The sequence below is a fragment of the Dermacentor silvarum genome, chromosome 3 (genome assembly GCF_013339745.2).
Source record: "Dermacentor silvarum isolate Dsil-2018 chromosome 3, BIME_Dsil_1.4, whole genome shotgun sequence".
In the NCBI taxonomy this organism is placed as follows: domain Eukaryota; kingdom Metazoa; phylum Arthropoda; class Arachnida; order Ixodida; family Ixodidae; genus Dermacentor; species Dermacentor silvarum.
The window spans coordinates 32,235,038-32,257,134 of NC_051156.1; the positions used below are offsets into that span (position 1 = coordinate 32,235,038).

At 45.7% G+C, this 22,097-nt stretch overlaps 1 protein-coding gene across 1 annotated transcript in view; it reads right to left on the reverse strand.

Moving 5' to 3' along the window:
• Nucleotides 1–975: 975 nt before the first annotated feature.
• LOC119444283 (cytochrome P450 3A9) overlaps nucleotides 976–22,097 on the reverse strand; it is a 647,396-nt gene continuing 626,274 nt past the window's right edge. The window contains exons 10-11 of the mRNA XM_037708706.2: nucleotides 12,251–12,411; nucleotides 976–987 (exon numbers count right to left, since the gene is read on the reverse strand). Coding sequence (XP_037564634.2) covers nucleotides 976–987; nucleotides 12,251–12,411 — 173 coding nt within the window. The remainder of the gene's footprint in view (nucleotides 988–12,250; nucleotides 12,412–22,097) is intronic.

The window sequence follows — 22,097 nt, forward strand, 5'->3', positions numbered from 1 at the left end:
CACAAAATGCGTGCGGCGTTGGTGACTGTTGCCGGAGCCTCTGATATAAATAGGCACTTTGTGCCGCAGCTAAACGTCGCCTCCCTTCCCTCGTCCTCCCCCCTCGGCCTTTCGCGCGTCGGAAGAAGGCGCGTTTGCTCTACATATATGGTGATTGTAAAGGAGGAAAGAGACGCCTACTTCTGCTGACCTTAAGGGAGCACGGCGCAGAACGCGCGTTTCTTCTCCGCCGTGCGTTCACTCCCCGTGAAAGCGCGTGTCCCTCGCGCCCTTTCACTCGCACACACAGCGTTCGGCGGCGCGCGGCGATGATGATAAGTGGTTCTTGAGGGAAAGGGAAAGGTTGGCGCTATCTTCTGCAGCCCTTGAGGGACCACGGCCACGATTTCATCTCCATTGACGTCATACGGAACCTCACGGCGACGGCGACGGCAACGGCGACGCCGACGGCAGAAATCTGCTTTGGAACGGCGACGGACGGCAACGGCGACGCCGACGGCAGAAATCTGCTTTGGAGTGTCCATATTGGCGCTGAGCCGTGCTCCCTCAAGGGCTGCAGAAGATAGCGCCAACCTTTCCCTCAAGAACCACTTATCATCACTTATCATCCATATAATTGCTATCGCAATAAAAATGATTTCAGGTAATGCGAAGAATATTATGCTAGTGGTGTGCGTAACGAAAGCTGCGTTATACGTGCTTTCCCAAATTGTCGGGAGTGAAAAAAAAATATTTCAGCTCATCCGAAGAATATTATGCTAGTGGTGTGCGTAAAGAAAGCTGCGTTCTACGTGCTTTCCCGAATCTTCGCGAGTGAAAAAAAAATATTTCAGCTAATGCGACGAATATTATGCTAGTGGTGTGCTTAAAGAGAGCTTCGTTCTTCGTGCTTTCCCGAATCGTCGGGAGTGAAAAAATGATTTCAGCTAATGCGAAGAATATTATGCTAGTGGTGTGCGTAAAGAAAGCTGCGTTCTACGTCCTTTCCTGCATCGTGAAGAGTGAAAAAAATGATTTCAGCTAATGCAAAGAATATTATGCTAGTGGTGTGCGTAAAGAAATCTGCGTTCTATGTGCTTTTCCGAATCGTCGGGAGTGAAAAAAAAGAATGATTTCAGCTAATGCGAAGAATATTATGCTAGTGGTGTGCGTAAAGAAAGCTGCGTTCTACGTGCTTCCCGAATCGTCGGGAGTGAAAAAAAAATGATTTCAGCTAATGCGAAGAATATTGTGATAGTGGTGTGCGCAAAGAAAGCTGCGTTATACGTGCTTTCCCGAATCGTCGGGAGTGAAAAAAAGTGATTTCAGCTAATGGAAGAATATTATGCTAGTGCTGTGCGTAAACAAAGCTGCGTTCTACGTGCTTTCCCGAATCGTGGAGAGTGAAAAAAATGATTTCAGCTAATGCGAAGAATATTATGCTAGTGGTGTGCGTAAAGAAAGCTGCGTTCTATGTGCTTTTCAGAATCGTCGGGAGTGAAAAAAATGATTTCAGGTAATGCGAAGAATATTATGCTAGTGGTGTGCGTAAAGAAAGCTGCGTTATACGTGCTTTCCCAAATTGTCGGGAGTGAAAAAAAATTGATTTCAGCTAATGCGAAGTATATATGCTAGTGGTGTGCGTAAAGAAAGCTGCGTTCTACGTGCTTTCCCGAATCGTCGGGAGTGAAAAAAAATTGATTTCAGCTAATGCGAAGAATATTATGCTAGTGGTGTGCGTAAAAAAAGCTGCGTTCTAGGTGCTTTCCCGAATCGTCGGGAGTGAAAAAAATGATTTCAGGTAATGCGAAGAATATTGTGCTAGTGGTGTGCGTAAAGAAAGCTGCGTTATACGTGCTTTCCCAAATCGTCGGGAGTGAAAAAAAGTGATTTCAGCTAATGCGAAGAATATTATGCTAGTGGTGTGCGTAAAGAAAGCCGCGTTCTACGTGCTTTCCCGAATCGTCGGGAGTGAAATAAAATTGATTTCAGCTAATGCGAAGAATATTATGCTAGTGGTGTGCGTAAAGAAAGCCGCGTTCTACGTGCTTTCCCGAATCGTGGAGAGTGAAAAAAAATGATTTAAGCTAATGCAAAGAATATTATGCTAGTGGTGTGCATAAAGAAATCTACGTTCTATGTGCTTTTCCGAATCGTCGGGAGTGAAAAAAAATGATTTCAGCTAATGCGAAGAATATTATGCTAGTGGTGTGCGTAAAGAAAGCTGCGTTCTACGTGCTTTCCCGAATCGTCGGGAGTGAAAAAAATGATTTCAGCTAACGCGATGAATATTATGCTAGTGGTGTGCGTAAAGAAAGCTGCGTTCTACGTGCTTTCCCGAATCGTTGGGAGTGAAAAAAGATGTCGCAGTTTCACCTCAAAGGCGAAGCATCAATTGCGATAGCAAATTTGTAGAGTAATGATAGTAGCTTTATCAGCTGTATAAACTTGGACATGCAGCAGCACCGGCAACACGCAGAACTGTTGTCAACGCCGTCGGCGTTTTGCCCGCGTTCGCACAAAATGCGTGCGGCGTTGGTGACTGTTGCCGGAGCCTCTGATATAAATAGGCACTTTGTGCCGCAGCTAAACGTCGCCTCCCTTCCCTCGGCCTTTCGCGCGTCGGAAGAAGGCGCGTTTGCTCTACATATATGGTGATTGTAAAGGAGGAAAGAGACGCCTACTTCTGCAGACCTTAAGGGAGCACGGCGCAGAACGCGCATTTCTTCTCCGCCGTGCGTTCACTCCCCGTGAAAGTGCGTGTCCCTCGCGCCCTTTCACTCGCACACACAGCGTTCGGCGGCGCGCGGCGACGATTTCATCTCCATTGACGTCATACGGAACCTCACGGCGACGGCAACGGCGACGGCGACGCCGACGGCAGAAATCTGCTTTGGAGTGTCCATATAATTGCTATCGCAATAAAAATGATTTCGAGTAATGCGAAGAATATTATGCTAGTGGTGTGCGTAACGAAAGCTGCGTTTTACGTGCTTTCCCAAATTGTCCGGAGTGAAAAAAAAGATGTCAGCTAATGCGAAGAATATTATGCTAGTGGTGTGCGTAAAGAAAGCTGCGTTATACGTGCTTTCCTGAATCGTGGAGAGTGAAAAAAATGATTTCAGCTAATGCAAAGAATATTATGCTAGTGGTGTGCGTAAAGAAATCTGCGTTCTATGTGCTTTCCCAAATCGTCGGGAGTGAAAAAAATGATTTCAGCTAATGCGAAGAATATTAAGCTAGTGGTGCGCGTAAAGAAAGCTGCGTTATACGTGCTTTCCCGAATCGTCGGGAGTGAAAAAAAAATGATTTCAGGTAATGCGAAGAATATTATCCTAGTGGTGTGCCTAAAGAAAGCTGCGTTATACGTGCTTTCGCAAATCGTCGGGAGTGAAAAAAATGATTTCAGCTAATGCGAAGAATATTATGCTAGTGGTGTGCGTAAAAAAATCTGCGTTCTATGTGCTTTTCCGAATCGTCGGGAGTGAAAAAAAATGATTTCAGCTCATCCGAAGAATATTATGCTAGTGGTGTGCGTAAAGAAAGCTGCGTTCTACGTGCTTTCCCGAATCTTCGCGAGTGAAAAAAAATTATTTCAGCTAATGCGACGAATATTATGCTAGTGGTGCGCATAAAGAGAGCTTCGTTCTTCGTGCTTACCCGAATCGTCGGGAGTGAAAAAATGATTTCAGCTAATGCGAAGAATATTATGCTAGTGGTGTGCGTAAAGAAAGCTGTGTTTTGATTGGTTTCCCGAATCGTCGGGAGTGAAAAAATAATTTCAGCTAATGCGAAGAATATTATGCTAGTGGTGTGCGTAAGGAAAGCTGCGTTCTACGTGCTTCCCGAATCGTCGGGAGTGAAAAAAAATGATTACAGGTAATGCTAAGAATATTATGCTAGTGGTGTGCGTAAAGAAAGCTGCGTTCTATGTGCTTTTCAGAATCGTTGGGAGTGAAAAAAATGATTTCAGGTAATGCGAAGAATATTATGCTAGTGGTGTGCATAAAGAAAGCTGCGTTATACGTGCTTTCCCAAATTGTCGGGAGTGAAAAAATTGATTTCAGCTAATGCGAAGAATAATATGCTAGTGGTGTGCGTAAAGAAAGCTGCGTTATACGTGCTTTCCCAAATCGTCGGGAGTGAAAAAAATGATTTCAGCTAATGCGAAGAATATTATGCTAGTGGTGTGCGTAAAGAAAGCTGCGTTCTATGTGCTTTCCCGAATCGTCGGGAGTGAAAAAAATGATTTCAGCTAATGCGAAGAATATTATGGTAGTGGTGTGCGTAACGAAAGCTGCGTTCTACGTGCTTTCCCAAATCGTCGGGAGTGAAAAAAAATGATTTCAGCTAATGCGAAGGATATTATGCTAGTGGTGTGCATAAAGAAAGCTGCGTTATCTGTGCTTTCCCGAATTGTCGGGAGTGAAAAAAAAATGATTTCAGCAAATGCGTATATTATATTGCTAGTGGTGTGCGTAAAGAAAGCTGCGTTATACGTGCTTTCCCGAATCGTCGGGAGTGAAAAAAATGATTTCGGGTAATGCGAAGAATATTGTGCTAGTGGTGTGCGTAAAGAAAGCTGCTTTATACGTGCTTTCCCGAATCGTCGGTAGTGAAAAAAGTGATTTCAGGCAATGCGAAGAGTATTATGCTAGTGGTGTGCGTAAAGAAAGCTGCGTTATACGTGCTTTCCCAAATTGTCGGGAGTGAAAAAAAATGATTTCAGCTAATGCGAAGAATATTATGCTAGTGGTGTGCGTAAAGAAAGCTGCGTTCTATGTGGTTTCCCGAATCGTCGGGAGTGAAAAAAATAATTTCAGCTAATGCGAAGAATATTATGCTAGTGGTGTGCGTAAAGAAAGCTGCGTTCTACGTGCTTCCCGAATCGTCGGGAGTGAAAAAAAATGATTACAGGTAATGCTAAGAATATTATGCTAGTGGTGTGCGTAAAGAAATCTGCGTTATACATGCTTTCCCAAATCGTCGGGAGTGAAAAAAAATGATTTCAGCTAATGCGAAGAATATTATGCTAGTGCTGTGCGCAAAGAAAGCTGCGTTATACGTGCTTTCCCTAATCGTCGGGAGTGAAAAAAAGTGATTTCAGCTAATGGAAGAATATTATGCTAGTGCTGTGCGTAAACAAAGCTGCGTTCTACGTGCTTTCCCGAATAGTGGAGAGTGAAAAAAATGATTTCAGCTAATGCGAAGAATATTATGCTAGTGGTGTGCGTAAAGAAAGCTGCGTTCTATGTGCTTTTCAGAATCGTCGGGAGTGAAAAAAATGATTTCAGGTAATGCGAAGAATATTATGCTAGTGGTGTGCGTAAAGAAAGCTGCGTAAAGAAGCTGCGTCAGTGGGTATGGCGGACCGGAAGGCGGCATGTGGTCACGAAATCGCCTTTTCTACTTCGTGCAGGCTCTTCTGCTCGGTCGCGCCGGAGGGCTCGATCCGGAATCTTGCCTCGTCACTAACACGTGTGTCTGTGCTGACACGTGTGCTACAGTATCTAAACTGGTTCACGGTGCAACCCCTGCCTTCGTTGAGATCGGGACGACAGCGCCATCTATTGCGACTACGTCATCGGACCTGCCTATAAAGGATCGTCCGCAGAGCTACACCTTCAGTGGGTACGGCGGACCGGAAGGCGGCATGTGGTCACGAAATCGCCTTTTCTACTTCGTGCAGGTTAGTCCCAGCTACAACAGCTTTCGTAGTGATTATCGTGGCCTTCTGGTCCTGCCGTGCCCTCAACAGTGTATAATGATTGCATATGACGTATTCTCTGTGTGTGCACTACTTTTGTGTGGTGATGTGGAGACTAATCCAGGCCCTTCAACAGCAGAAATGCTGAACGAATTGTTGGCAGGGCAAAATAAACTAGCCGAAGAAATGGCTGCACTAAGGGAACAACAGAACAGTATGGAAAAAATCATGTCTGATCTTACCTTGCGCTTTCTTGAAATAGAAAAACGAACTGCACAGGTCGAATCACTCGAAAAATCAATGAAGATTTTGAAATCTAAACTAACCGATCTGGAAGACCGCAGTAGACGATCAAATTTGGTTATTTTTGGCATGCAGGAAGATCCTAATGAGAAAGACTCGGATTTAAAGCAGAAAGTTCTAAACTTCTTTTCAACAAAACTACAGGTATCCTGCCTATCTGTTGGTAGAATTCACCGCTTAGGCAGACGAGGCAATACTAGACCAATTATACTTCAGTTTCAGGACTATAATGAGAAGCATGCAGTGTTTAAGAACGTACACAAACTTAAAGGGACAAATATATCAATTCAACATGATTACTCGCGTGAGACATTGCAGAAAAGAAGGTTGTTATGGGCAAGTGCTAAGGGTGAAAAACAACAGGGAAAGACTGTTTCGCTCATTAATGATAAGCTGCGAGTAAATGGGGAGCTCTTCATTTGGGACGAAGACGCGCAAACCAGAATAAAGGCTCCTTTGTCTCATGGTAATTCTAGAATGGATAGACCTGTACGTTCCTCTAGTAGTCAACTGAAGATTATTAACATAAATGCGCGTAGCGTCGTTAATAAATCAACAGAACTAGAAGCCGTCCTGTTAGATTATGATCCCCATGTTGTTGTTATCACGGAGACTTGGCTTCGTGACGACATTGATGATGCTGATGTTTTTCCGCCCTCATATCAGGTTTTTCGCCGTGACCGTCCTACTAGAGGCGGCGGCGTGGCTGTCTTGATAAAACATGGCATTCGAACAACACTGCTACGTCAGATAGAAAATCACGAATGTCTTGCTTTGAAAATGTTCTGTTCAGGGCGCACTTTACTGTTGTCTGCTGTTTATAGAGCACCGGATGCACCACCTCGATTGATGAGGGATCTACGCGATCATTTAGGGTCATTTTCCTGTAATGAAGTAATGATAGTTGGCGATTTTAATTTACCTTCTGTTGACTGGCGCTATCTATTCTCAAATACAGATCGACATTCTGATGTTGGATTCTTGCTTGACATTATGCTAAACCTGGATGTGCGACAAGTAGTAACAGAGCCTACGCGAGTTTGTGATGCGTCCTCTTCAATCTTAGATCTTGCTTTTGTTACTAGGACAATTGAAGAATGTACAGTCTCTGTGAATCCCGGTATTTCTGATCATGCGATGGTGTTGTTATCATGTAACCTTGAAAAACCTTGTATTGCCCCCTCCGAAATAGTTTCTGCAAAAGATTTTTCTCGTGCCCGGGATGAAAGAGTTCTGGATTATCTTGAAATAAAGTTCAACAGCTTTCAAGGCTCAGATCTTAATGTACTTTGGGATCAATTTAAACAGATATGCACTTACTGTCTTGATAATTTCATACCAAACAAAACAAAGAAAACAAGAAAATCGAATCCCTGGGTCACGAGAGAGGTCTTACACCTAAAAAGAAAACTTAAGCGCATCAAAAAAAGAGGAGCAGCCGCAAACATTGTTGAAACCGCTCGAACGGCATTTAATGAGCCGTTCCAAATGGCATTATTTTCAACATACCCTACCAAATTTTTTAAACGAATCCCCTCAGAAGTTCTGGGAATTCTTGAATCAGAAGAAAAAGTCGATTGACGAGATACAAATTGATGGTGTTCAAATTGTTGACAAGGAGGCCATTGCGGAACATTTTAACTCGTATTTCCACAGCGTGTTTTCCATCCCTTCTGAAAGAGTCAGTCTTACCCCTGTATGTTGCTCTGATCTCGAAGATATTGTGTCGCTACAGGGTATTGTGGCTATGCTTCTTAACCTGAAGACTAAAACATCACCCGGTCCTGATGGGCTACCGAATGCGTTCCTTCGTCGTTACGCTGAAGTGCTCGCCCCATTCCTTGCATGCATTTTTCGCGCATCGATATCTTCTGCGGATCTACCAGTTGACTGGCGAACGGCGCGTGTGGTGCCCATACACAAGAAAGGTGACACTGCGCTGATTTCAAATTATCGTCCTATATCTCTGACTTCTTCCTGCTGTAAGATGCTTGAACATATTATTGCTAATCACGTAATCACATTTTTAACAGATAACAACATTCTGTCTTCATTTCAACATGGGTTTAGGAAGGGCTTTTCTACAGTCACACAACTAACCACAGTAATTCACGATTTTGCAAGTGTTATGGACAAATCTGGTCAAACTGACGTAATTTTTTTGCACTTTCGAAAAGCATTCGACCTTGTTTCACATCAAAAGTTAGTTTTCAAGCTAAAATACATTGGCCTCCCACCTTTCATAATAAACTGGATTTCCGCATACTTGGCAAACCGCGTACAGTCGGTTTCTGTTAATGGTCACCACTCGCGTTGTTTGCCAGTTACTTCCGGGGTACCACAAGGTAGCGTACTGGGACCACTCTTGTTTTTGATTTTTATTAATGATATTGTTAACGTTGTTTCTAAACCAGTACAAGTTCGTTTATTTGCGGATGACTGCATTTTGTTTCATGAGATTGCTTCCCGAGAGGATCAGGAAGTTTTGAATACTAACCTTCACAGCATTTATTCATGGTGTAAACAATGGGACATGCAGCTGAATGAAGAAAATACAGTATACATGCAAATAACCAAGAAGAGACATAGGTGGAAGTTTCCGTATAATCTTCCTACTCATCATCTCGTTGAAGTGAATGAATATAAATATTTAGGTGTGACAATAACTAACAACTTAAGTTCGAATTCACATGTCTCTAATGTATGTGCTGCCTCATTTCGTAAACTCTGTATTCTGCGTCATAAACTAAAACAAGCGCCCCCGGAAACTAAACTTCATGCATACAAATCACTCATTCGGTCGAAATTGGAATACGCATGCACAGTCTGGGATCCACATAATAAATACAGTATTAATGCACTAGAAATGATTCAGCGGAAAGCAGTTAGGTATATTTTTTCTAAGTACCGTATAAGCGACTCACCCACAACTATCATGCGCAATCAAGGTATACAGACATTACAACTACGGCGTAAAATTTTAAGGCTTAAGTTTCTTTTCCTCCTGAAAAATAACAAACTCTCGATCGATCCTGCTCCATATATACGCACATTAACTACAAGAGTAACCAGACATCACCACTCTGAATCTTTAACTCCCTATCAAACAAGAACACTTTTAAATTTTCCTTTTTCCCCCGTACTATTGAAGATTGGAACGCAGTACCATTACCATTGCTAAACAGCACTGACTCAATAGACATGATCAATTTTTAATCTGTTATGTCACAACAGATATGTGAGCGTTTTAGTTCGTTTTCTTTTGGGTGCTTGCATGCTTGTATTGTATTGTAGTCCTGAATGCTCTGTTGTAATTTTACCCCTCCTGCTTGGGCCCGCATGGGCCTGCAGTATTTTGTAAATAAATAAATAAATAAATAAAATATGTGCTTTCCCAAATTGTCGGGAGTGAAAAAAAATTGATTTCAGCTAATGCGAAGAATAATATGCTAGTGGTGTGCGTAAAGAAAGCTGCGTTCTACGTGCTTTCCCGAATCGTCGGGAGTGGAAAAAAATGATTTCAGCTAATGCGAACAATATTATGCTAGTGGTGTGCGTAAAGAAAGCTGCGTTCTACGTGCTTCCCGAATCGTCGGGAGCGAAAAAAATGATTTCAGGTAATGCGAAGAATATTATGCTAGTGGTGTGCGTAAAGAAAGCTGCGTTCTACGTGCTTTCCCAAATCGTCGGGAGTGAAAAAAATGATTTCAGCTAATGGAAGAATATTATGCTAGTGCAGTGCGTAAAGAAAGCTGTGTTCTACGTGCTTTCCCGAATCGTGGAGAGTGAAAAAAAAACGATTTCAGCTAATGCAAAGAATATTATGCTAGTGCTGTGCGTAAAGAAAGTTGCGTTCTACGTGCTTTCCCGAATCGTGGAGAGTGAAAAAAAATGATTTCAGCTAATGCAAAGAATAATATGCTAGTGGTGTGCGTAAAGAAAGCTGCGTTCTACGTGCTTTCTCGAATCGTCGGGAGTGAAGAAAGTGATTTCAGCTAATGCGAAGAATATTATGCTAGTGGCGTGCGTAAAGAAAGCTGCGTTCTACGTGCTTTCCCGAATCGTCGGGAGTGAAAAAAAATTATTTCAGGTAATGCGAAGAATATTGTGCTAGTGGTGTGCGTAAGGAAAGCTGCTTTATACGTGCTTTCCCGAATCGTCGGTAGTGAAAAAAATGATTTCAGGTAATGCGAAGAGTATTATGCTAGTGGTGTGCGTAAAGAAAGCTGCGTTATACGTGCTTTCCCAAATTGTCGGGAGTGAAAAAAAAATGATTTCAGCTAATGCGAAGAATATTATGCTAGTGGTGTGCATAAAGAAAGCTGCGTTCTATGTGGTTTCCCGAATCGTCGGGAGTGAAAAAAATAATTTCAGCTAATGCGAAGAATATTATGCTGGGAGTGTGCGTAAAGATAGGATAGGAATAAACTTTATTTGTCCAGCGGTTAAGGCTGTTGGTGCCCGGGGCTTGGCTGCCAGGGGTCCATCGCCGGAGAAAAATCTTTCGAGATCCTCGGCAATGGCCCTGGCCCGCTGGACGGCCCACTCCTGGTCCTCGGGTGCCTCGCTGAGGAGGGCGGCTTGCCATCTCTCAGCGAGGCGCCCCGCTTCAGAAGGTCCTGCTGTTATCTTCCCCGTTCCTCTTGGTACTTCTTCTTCAGGGCGTTGACATTCCCAAAGTATATGGGCCATATCAGCCCGTTCGTGCTCGCACCACGCGCAGCCGGGCGACGGGTGCAGCGCGGGCCACAGGCGGTGCAGGTGATAGGGGTTGGTGAAAGTGCCCGTCTGCAACCGCCTCAGGTCGACTGCCTGGGACCTGTCCAGCCGCCCGTGGGGTTGTGGATATGTCTTACGTTCTTTCCTATAGTGTGCAAGAACCTCTCGGTACGAGGCCGGAAACTCCTCGATATCACAGTCGGCGTCCCCGTGGCCCCCAGCTCCGACCGCCGCGATTTGGGTTGTGTTGATAATTCCTCCGGTGGGGTCCCGCACAACAACGGCGGCTGCCCTCTGGGTGATCGCGTCGCGGCGGGTAAGTTGCCTCGCGACGAGATGGGCACGCTCGTTGTGGTTGGGCGGTATGCCGGTGTGTTTTCGGCCGTTAGTATTGTTGTTGTTGCGGCTGTTGTCTTCTTTAGTACCAAGCTCGCCGACGTGCGCGGGGAACCATTTGAGGGACTTGATCGTAATCCTGCCGGACACGAAGTCTCCGGCTCTGGCGTTGAGCATGCGCGCCACATCCGCGTAAAGAAAGCTGCGTTCTACGTGCTTTCCCAAATCGTCGGGACTGAAAAAAAATTATTTCAGCTAATGCGAAGAATATTATGCTAGTGGTATGCGTAAAGAAAGCTGCGTTCTACGCGCTTTCCCGAATCGTCGGTAGTTTCGTGCTTTGGTTGTGGTGATTGACAGGCAGCGTACCCCGCACTTCCACCAGAAATGTTGCACAAAAAACGGTATATTTACAAATATTTACAAGTAACACGAGTAGCACAGGTGTAACCAAAGAGGTTTAACAAAATATATCTTTTAAATCCTCCTTGGGCGTAACAGCAGCCAAGATGGCGAGGAGCAACCTCTACCTCTTCTCCAATCGGAGCCGGCCTAATACTGCAGCCTTCTACTTCTGTCTCGCGGCAATATATCCTTTGCCCCAACGCCAAAAAGGTATTACAGTGTGTTTGGGGGGGAGTTGCAATAGAGACCTTGGTCTCTAAGAAACTAGGAATCATTCTCGATAACGGTTTCAATCACCTAAGATATTTTTGCCAAGAAGATCGTACACTAGCGTTAAGTCAAACTTTGCCTACACATCATTCATAAGATGCAATTTATTTCCTCTAAAGGTGAACTTTGGGGCATGTGTGCTTTTTAGGATACTGGAAAAAATCTTACGCCCCCTTTTTAAGATACGCTTGTAAAGCTTTAGAGCTCTTGTAGCTTAACGCTCTGTAATCTTCTCCAAAGCTGTAAATAACAAAGTACACTTTTAACTCTATTTATTAGGTCTCCCTGGGCATGCTTCCAATTTGAAAGTAATATAAAAATAGTCTTGTTTATTTCACCGAGGAGGCGTGGAAGACCACCGACGCGAAACATATGGTACATGAAAATACGCCAACAACGATTATTGGGTATTTATATTCAAAATTCAGAATCAATCTCCATACCTTAAGCTTTCGGTCCACGTCAGCCATAAAGCTGCCCCCATTTTTCTTTCAAGCGTAGAATTCAGGTAACAAAGGAAATCCAACATACTTGATTTTGAAGGACATCCTCGATTTCTTCTATCAGGCGTGCCTGTATGTCCTTGTGCCGCGCTAGGTAGTAGACAGCCATCGACATCGCGACTGTTGTTGTGTCGTAACCAGCGACAAAGAAAAGGACAGCCTGTGCCAGAACTTGATCTCTGGTGAGTACTGAAAGTTAATTATACATAAAAATTATCTTTCATTTGCATCATATATGCCGATCAAGTGCTATAATGGTGATTTGAATCATTTGTTAAGTTTATTAGCCCAATAAGCTTGGCGCGCCGTCATTGCAAACAGTGTAACTAAGGTAACACGCAAAAAACAGGCATAATTGCTTAACGACACAAAAGTTCTCTTACCATTCTCTTATGTATAGAGAAATCTGTGGACATGCGAGCTCGAGAAGACAAGCACCAGCCGAAGCGCTTTCTTTTTTCCCTTCTTTTACATTAGTTACATTTCTAACATGTATACCTAAAGTTAGAAAATGCACAAAATATAACAGGAGAAGCAACGCACAGAGCAATGTGCGTCTTTTTGTGTCGACTCTGGTCCCTTTACAAGTGGTCACTATTTTCCTCAGGAGTTACGTTGCGGCGACATTATGCAAGTTGCACAGCGCCATCAGAGTATAAAAATAATATGTAAAGAGCAGATCAGCGCTAATTTGCGTCTAGTGCCTTGTTCATACGACGCCGTTGCGCTATTGCGATAGACGAGGGATCTCCAAGCTACAGTGTGCCGGCCGGATCCAGCCAGTTCGATGCTCCCGACTGGCCCGCGTCCTTCGGTGGTCGATTCGATGACGGCCAACCCGCGGGCCGGCCCGCAAAGCCTCCTCTGCTCCTCCGCCTGTCAGCAGTGCTTCTCCACAAAGCCTCGCGCTGTTGCGCTTAATTCTCGGACCCAGCTTCACTGAATTTACATGATGACGCCAGCTTGTTCGAGGGAGCATCAACGAAACGGGAGCCTCAGGCGAGCATCGTGAGAGAAGCGCGTGATGCTTCAATCGGCCGGTCTCAGCCACCACGACGCGCCTAAGCTTTATTCATTGCGCCCAGTCGCACTCGGCCTACAAAGATTTCGTCGGCTTTTAGCCCGCGGTTCGACAACATGTAAACAGCTATGTATGGCATAAAACTGCTTTCTTCAATCCACAGCAGTACGGTAACAGGGGACGATATTTTTAAAGATTTAGGAAAGACTGTCCGCGTACAGCTTATAGTGGGGCAAGCCTAAATCTGTCACAATTGATGCCAGAGAAACAAGTCTCGCGTAAGAAAGGATTTGTAGGACAAATATTAAATACTGCTGAAGTTGGCAGATGCGGAAAGCCGATATTTGTGCACTGCATAATTCACAAACAGGCCCTTTGTGAGAAATGCGCTGGCATATGTGCTTTGTTCTGACACCTGTCGTTTCAGCTGCTATTTTTATGAGGTCGCATGGGCTTCTAGTTCCGTAAGTATCTAAAAGCGACGGAAGCTTAGTTCATAAACGGGATGTGTCTGCGTTGAGACGCTTGACCAAGCGAGAGCGAGAGTGACGTGGCCCCACGCGATACGTGGCACGCTAAAGTGGCAGTAGGTGTTCATTTCGCTTGTCTGCAGCATAGAGACGCGCTCGTGACGTGGCGTTGCAGCCAATGGGGATTTAGGTGCTATTTTTCGTTGTCCAGACGACAAATTCGCTCAAGTTGATGCGTTCGCATCAAATAAGCTTTGCAATGCAAGTCTAGAAAAAGCGTTACCGCTCCTGCCCAGAATGGTAGTCTGCAAAAATTGAGCCTCACAAACACGTGCAGTAGCAGCGGGCCAACATGTGTGCGCCTTTGTCCTCTTTCTTGCTTACCTTATGCGCATGCTTCTCAAAAGCGGCTGTTCGGTTTGGCCGATTTACACCTTACTGCAAGATATCTGAGTGGCACAGATCACAGCTGTGGAGCAGTTGACGAAGGGCTTCTTATACGGCAACCTCGTCTGCTTTTCCAGCAAATTCGAGGGCGCAGCTTAGAAAGTATGTTGGGGCAGCAAAAAAAGTCGCAGTTTCACCGGAAAGGCAAAGCATCGATTGCGATACCAAATTAGTAGAAATCTATATGAAGTGAGGATATTAGTTTAATCGGCCGTATGAACGTGCAAACATTCGCTTACTAACTAAATTAACAACACGGTGTCACGAGCGCACAGGTAAACATGAATACATCTCCCTCGATTACCGCGGAAACTCGCTGTCAAAACGTTGCAGTCCGGAAGCGCAGCAGCAGCAGCGAGTGAATTGACCTCCTTGCTGTTTCTCGCTTCAACGCGAACTAAACGTTGAAAGCAAAGCGCATACGAAACGACCAGCCCTGGGCGTACTTTGTCCACATCGCCGATCGCTGTCAAGATGCGGCGTACGCGCGGCCGCGCCGTAAGCATCAGCCGCTGCCAGAGCGGAAAGCCCCCTCCCTCCCTTGCCTCCCCCCCCCCCCTTACGTCGCGCTTGACCGAAGACGGAGCGCTTCCGTCCACCCACCCCCGTCGCTTTAACCATGGCACTTGCGAAGTTTTGCCGCGATCATCGGCTGACCCTCGCAACCTTTCATTCGCACATACAGGAAGAGGAGGAAGAATAGGCAGAAAGGCAGGGAGGTTAGCCAACTCTCAGACTGGCTGGCTACCCTGTGCTGGGGAAAGGGTGTAAGGGGAATAAAAGATAATGGAAAAGAGCTGTTACAAAAAAAGGAACGAAGGGCAATAAAAACAGGAGAGAAAAAGGAAAGGAGAATACGACACTTGTTATAGTCTGTCTCTTAGACCAGTTTTCCGCAAAATGCGCAACAATGCTTTCAAAGCCTTCTGAGGTGAGGACGGTCTCTGGCCAGTGTCCCCGGACCCTTTCCTCCGAGAAAGGGCGTTTGTCAAGTCTAACAATCTTAAAACTTCTTTCCTGGCGCACTGAAGCGGCCACACTCACAGAGAACGCGGGCGATTGTTTTCTCGCAGCTACAGTTATCGCATGTAGGGCTGTTGGCCATTCCGATCGGAAATAAGTACGCATTCGTGAAGGCCACGTCAAGCCACAAAGGGCACAGAGGCGTCTCCTCAGCTCTAGATATTCCTGACGGAAGACCGAGCTGCAGATTTCGGATCCAAGTTGTGGAGATGAGCGTTGGTAAATTCCGTTGAGTTCCACTGTGCAAGTGTAAGTTCACATGCGAGCGCACGGAGCCCTGCAGCTGCGTCTGTTCTGGATAACGGTATTGCTACACAGCGGATACAATCATGAGCAGATCCGGCGGCCTCACCTGCACGGTCGTTTCCGTTGATACCGGAATGGCCCGGTATCAACTGATACGCTATGTCGTGTTTTTTTCTCTATTACGTGGTGATGAAGAAGTCTTATGTCGGTGACTAATAGTTCATACGGTAAATGAAGAAATGGCGACATTATGCACTGGAGAGCGGCCTTGGAATCGGAGAAGATTAACCTTGGCTGTGACGGTTCTTCAACTACGAACTCTAGAGCAGCACGGAGTTCTGCAGCCGTCGAAGGTATGAAATGCGATTTCTCGTATTTTACGGGTGACGCACTTCGCGGGAATAACCACTGCTCCTGCTGAGCTTGCAGAGGACACTGAACAATCCGTGTATATGTGAAGGCATACGCTGTGTTTCTCATACAGGAACAGTAGTGTGGCTTGTTGTAGGGCTAAATATGATGACTGTGTTTTCTTTTGGATTCAAGAAATGGTTCTTCAAGGAGATGTAGGCACCACAACGGTAAAGGTGGTTCTGCTGCAGACGTGCAATTCGAGGGAAGCACTGCGCGATGCGAAGCAATAATATCGCTGAATGCAGAGTGTGGCCTAGAAGCAGGAAGTGAGGCGAGGTGTGTGATGGAATCCGGGAGAAATGCCTCATGTGCATTCTGAAGGCATCGACGCGAATATATTTTCTGATTGGGTGATCACGCGCGATGACGACAGCCGCTGCTGAAGATGCACATCTTGGAAGGCCACAGCATATTCACAGTGCTTGAGCTTGAATCGACTGGAGGACGTGTACGTTTGTTCTTCGGGTCTTGCTCAGCACAGGTAAGCTGCAGCGCATGAAACCGATGAAACGTACCGTATAATGTTGAAGCATCGCTCGAACAAATGCACCTCACGATTTTCCCGCAAAGAGGCTGTAACGGAGCGGTATATTTTCGAGAGTTTTAGAGTGGTTTTTACGCCAATTAACGGCCGCCAAAAACGTCGTGTCCTCGCGGGGCAGCAAGCTAGTCTCTCGAGACATCGACACGCCGATTAGCGGCCCCCAAAAACGTCGCGTCCTCACTGTGCGGCATATAATTTAGAGAAGGCGACACGCCGATTAACGGGCGTCAAAAAAAAAAAAACGTCGTGGCCCCACGGGGTGGCATCTCGTTTCGAAAAAGCGACACGCCGATTAACGGACCCATAGGTGTTCGTGTGCGTCCTTGTGGTGCAGTTGCCCGGGCTCGACCTTGGAGAGAGGGGAATCTACCATCCTTCCCTCCTTGTGAAAGGGGCGCGGCCAAGACTTTCGGGAGGAGTCATGAAATAATTAGGTGAACTCTGCATACCGACAGTTCCCCTACATAGGCAACTAGGGAAGGGAGAGGCTATTTAGGCGCAGGTTTTGGACCCTGCAATTTAGTCTAGAAGCTGAACCTATGAGCTGCTGAGAAGCTGTCGGGCGGCTAGTGCCGTCCAGTATCGCCTGGGCTGCCTAGCCTCGTCGGAACTGAGAAGCCGTTGGGGGGCTAGTGCCGTCCAGTATCGTCTTGGCCGCCTGGCCACGTCGGAACTCTGAGGAACTAGTTGACGTACGAGACGTCAAACCATCGTCTGCAACGATGGTTTGAAGTTCGCGGTAGTTCGCCTCAAGTTAGCTCAATCTGCTTAAGGGAAGTCGTCAGATCTAGACTCCCAGGAAACCCAGCTCAGCAATTGCATCCACCTCAACAATCGGCCCTCCAGCATTCTTCGGGAAAGCTCTGCGCGCCGACTTCGCGGTTTATGGACTTTCTGCTGCTGCCCGGCCACGCGTATGACATCGTTTGTTTTCTTTTGAACTTTGTTTTGATTTGAACTTTGTTTTAGTCAATTACTGTTAAGTGTATTCTTGTATATTTGATCCGCGCCCTGTTTAATATGTATATCTCCAGTTATTTTTTTCTGAAACTACCCACCTGCTTGGACCCAAGGGTCTGCAGTATGTAATAAATAAAATAAAATAAATTTTTCGTAGTTATTTGTCTTCATCATTGGGTTAAATTAAGCTCAGGTGTGTTAGTCTGTCTTGTGATTTTTTAATTTTATTTTTAATTTGTGTATTTATCAGTAGCTAAATCTATGTTTTTTTGTTTACTCCCGACTCTTTTCACTATGTTCGCTTGAGTACGGAACGACCAACCGGCTTGTCGATCGACTTCGCGCCGACGACGAATCGGTGACAGCTTTGACAGAGGCACGTGGGAAATCATGGTGACTTCCTTTTTTATGTAGGCAATACGAAGGCTCCAGGACAGGTCGCGATCTATGAATACTCCCAGAAAGCGATGGGTCTTCTCATAACTAATAGCCTGTCCATTAATTTTAATGACGTATGGGCCCATCGCCTTGCGCGTAAAGGCAACCAGCGAGCACTTCTCAGATGACAACTCTTATTCGCGTCCTTGAAGGCAGTTTGACGTCAGTGTAGCCGCTCTCTGAAGCCTGGCACGTATGTGTAGACGTGTCACCCCAAATGCCCAGATGCAGATGTCTGCGTATATTGACAGATGCATTGACCGCGGAAGTACATCAACAAGGCCGATGAGCGCAAAGTTAAAGAGAGAGGAGCTCAGGACTCCACCTTGAGGTGCACCGTGACAATTACAAAGGTACGTTGTTGTTCCATCTTGTGTCTGTACAAAGAAGGTTCTGGTCATCAAATAATTGTAAATTCATTGGTAGACATGGCCGCCCAATCCAATGTTCCCCAAGGCATCCAGAATAGCTTCATGTGATACATTGTCGTATGCACATTTCACGTACAAGAACATCGGCGCCGATAATCTCTTCAGACTTTCTGGTTGATGTATAGAAGAGACAAGGTCAATCACGTTATCTATAGAGGACCGTGCGGGCCTGAAAGCTGATCATAGCATCGGGGTATATTTCGTTATGCTCGAGGTACCACTCTAGGCGAGGAAGTACCATCCTCTCCGTAACCTTTCCAAAACAGCTGGCAAGTGCGATGGGGCACAAGGAGGCCAGGTCCAGAGGAGATTTACCTGATTTGAGCAGAGAAACGAGGCGGCTGGACTTCCACGAACGAGGAACCATTCCGTTTCACCATGCACGAGTCGTTATATACGGTTAGAAGGGCACGCCGAGCTCTTTGACCGAGGTTGCCCTGTGCAACCTCTGCTCGGATGTAGGTGACACCTTCAGGTCCAGATGGTGAGGAACAATTGCATGCTGCCAAAGATACTGGAAGCTCTTCTACAGAGAACAGATTGGCCATCCTGGAATCTCTTGACATCGGCGCGCTTCCTAGACTACTCGCGGTGAACGCGGACCTCTTACAAGCAACGCTCGTGCAGAAGTCTTCTGCTAGTTGAATTTCGCGACCACCTTGGCGGGGAGCAAGGCACTTGAAGGGGCGATGCTGCTGTGGCAATGTTCGTAGGCCGCGGACAATTCTCCATATTTGTGATAGAGGCTTGTGTGGATCAAGCGACTCGCATAAAGATTTCCATCTTTGAGAGTGGAGTGCATTAATTCGACGCAGAATCTTCCTCTGGAGACGTCTCGCCTCCCTCAAGTCGTATATGAATTTAGTGCGCCTATACCGTCGTTCGGCAAGAAGGCAGATTGCTCGGAGCCGCTCCAATTCCGCTTCATATTCGCAAAACTGTTCTTAAGGTGCAAAATTACAGGCAGTGTCCTTGAGGAGCAGCTTTAAAATGCCTTCTAGGTTTTCAAGAGAACCTTCTCTATTTTCCTGACACCGGGTCTCATTGAGTGACCTGAGAAGTCGATCCGTGAAGAAACGGTGATGTGCGACTTGCCTAGGCCCTTGATTTTTATACAAGTGGGAATATGGTCACTTCCATGGGTTTCATTGTCCGCAAACAACTGTACCTTGTTACTTGGGCTTCGTGACACAAACATGCACACACACACACAGCGTACGGCACTCGGCGCAGATGTTATCGTATTTGGACTTTATTAAGAACATCATGGTGACAGCGACAACAGAAATGCGCTTGGAGTGTCCTTATAATTGCTATGGCAATAAAGCTAAAGATGGCAGCCTTTTTAATGTTAAACTGAAAAACGACGGATAGTTGGGCGAGTTGGTACAATAACATATTCTTGCTTTAAGCGTGAAAAAGACATGGATGGTGCCAGAAGAAGACCTGTCTTCTTCTGCCACCGCGCTGTTTAATGTTGTGTTACACTTTGTGCACATATGGTATAACCTCCGGCCTGAACTAAGGACGTTTGGCCTCTGCGCTTACCCTTCCAGCTCCATCCTTTGCTTTTTTGCGATATTGTCTCAGCTATAGCATCGATGACAAAGGGTTGATGATCATCATTATTAGATGTTATTAGTGCAAATATCAGGTTTGGCGAAAGAACGCTGAAGCTTTGATAATGGGCTATAGCCTATATATCAATGGTGCATGAACTGTCAATTTCGAACTGTAACCACGGCTTTATAGGGCATAAAACATCCACATAAAGTGCGCAAAATATATATGTTATAAAACTATAATAATGATGCGTGACGTGTGAGACGTGCGATGGCCATAAAATAAATTGTAAACTCGCCGTTAACGCAGTTACACTCAACGTGAAAACTTGGGAAGTGCAGAGCAATGATTCGCCGGTGTTTCTCTCGTGTTTTTTGTGTTTATCTTGTTTTATCCTGTGTTTATCTTGTGTTTAGCTATTCTTTCCCGATGTTGGGATAAGCTTGCCTGCGCTGGCGAGCAACTTCAGCTTTTCGGGCGCGCACCGCTTGATCAGTCCTGCGTCTTTCACGGGCGAGCGCCCGCTGTCGCTCCAAGCGTGCTTCCTGCTCGGCGTCCAAGGCGGGAAAAAGCGTCCCGGAGCGCGGGATGATGATGATGATGATAATTTATGGCATCCCCTTTGAAACGGGGTGCTGACAAATAGTCACCTAGTCTGCTTGATTTATTCATGTATACTATCCATGTTCTTTATCTAGCATTTTATTGCGATAGCAATTATATGGACACTCAAAAGCAGATTTCTGCCGTCGGCGTCGCCGTCGCCGTCGCCGTCGCCGTGAGGTTCCGTATGACGTCATTTGGAGATGAAATCGTCGCCGCGCGCCGAACGCTGTATGTGCGAGTGAAAGGGCGCGAGGGGCGCGTCTTTCACGGGGAGTGAACGCATGGCGGAGAACAAACGCGCGTTCTGCGCCTTGCTCGCTTAAGGGCTGCAGAATTAGGCGTCTCGTTTCTCCTTTACAATCACCATATATGTAGAGCAAACGCGCCTTCTTCAGACGCGCGAGAGGCCGTGGGGGAGGGGGAAGGAAGGGACGCGACGTTTAGCTGCGGCACCAAGTGCCTATTTATATGAGAGGCTCCAGCAACAGTCACCAACGCCGCACGCATTTTGAGCTAACGCGGGCAAAACGCCGATGGCGTCGACAACAGTTCTGCGTGTTGTTGCTACCAAAGCCGCTCACATTACTTCGTATGACATTGCTGTGTTGCTATCGCATTCATTGCTTCGCCCTTAGGGCGAAACTGTGACATTTTTTTATATACCTCTCATTAATCCTTTTCTTTTAATTTCCAAAATCTACCGTGTACCGCTACCTATGATTTTAAGAGACCAGGTCGTATCATTTTCTTCCCTGATTTTTTTTCACTAATATTCTAATCGTCTGTTGCTTATCCCTGCGGCTGATCGGTTGATGCTTCCTTTTCACTTTAAACCCAAACGCTTCTGGAAGTTGTACATTACCTACGGTTCTCGCTGGGTGAATCCCTTCGCATTCCGTTAAGATGTAATGAGAGGTTTCCAGATGTTTACTACAGCATACACATGCCTCACCTAAATCGGAATATTTGGTCCGGTATGTTTTGGTCCTCAGGCAGCCGGCTCGAGCCTCCAATAGCAAGGCACTGCCCTTTGTGTTATCGTACAGATTTTCTCTTCTAATTTCTTTGTTCTCATTCTTGTAAATTTCCATGGTCCTTTTTGTTTAAATTCTTTGCATCCGATTCACTGTCTCTATTTCTCTAACTTTCTTTCTGATGACTCCTGGTTGTCTATTTACAGTTTCGATTATCCTGTACTTGGCTGCCAATTTTCCTCACCTCTTCCTCCATTCTGTGTTCACGCTTTTCACGTACAGATACTTATGCACTTTAGCCGCCCATTTATTTTCATCCACGTTCCTGAGTCTTTCTTCTAAACTAATTTAGCTCTGTGCTTCTCTGACTTCGAAAGAGGCCCAACCCATGTCACTCTGCACTGCCTCATTTGTGGAAATTTGTGCAGAGCCCACGGTAAAACCGTGGGATCCCAAAGCCAACCGGCCTACTGATCTTTGGTTAACTTCCAACCCCGACAAGATATCCGATTTTAAGCATAGAATGGCATTTGCGAACGTTAGCGCTGGCACCATTACTCCTTTCCAGATTCCACGCACCACCTCATACTTATTGGGGCCCCACACCCACTGAACAAAAGCCGTTTTGTAGCCGTCTTGGACCAGCCAAAATGAATTAGAACGTCTACAACTATTCAAGACGGCTACAAAACGTCTTTGTATGCACGTCCTGAGGACGTCCTGCGACAGACGCCTAGA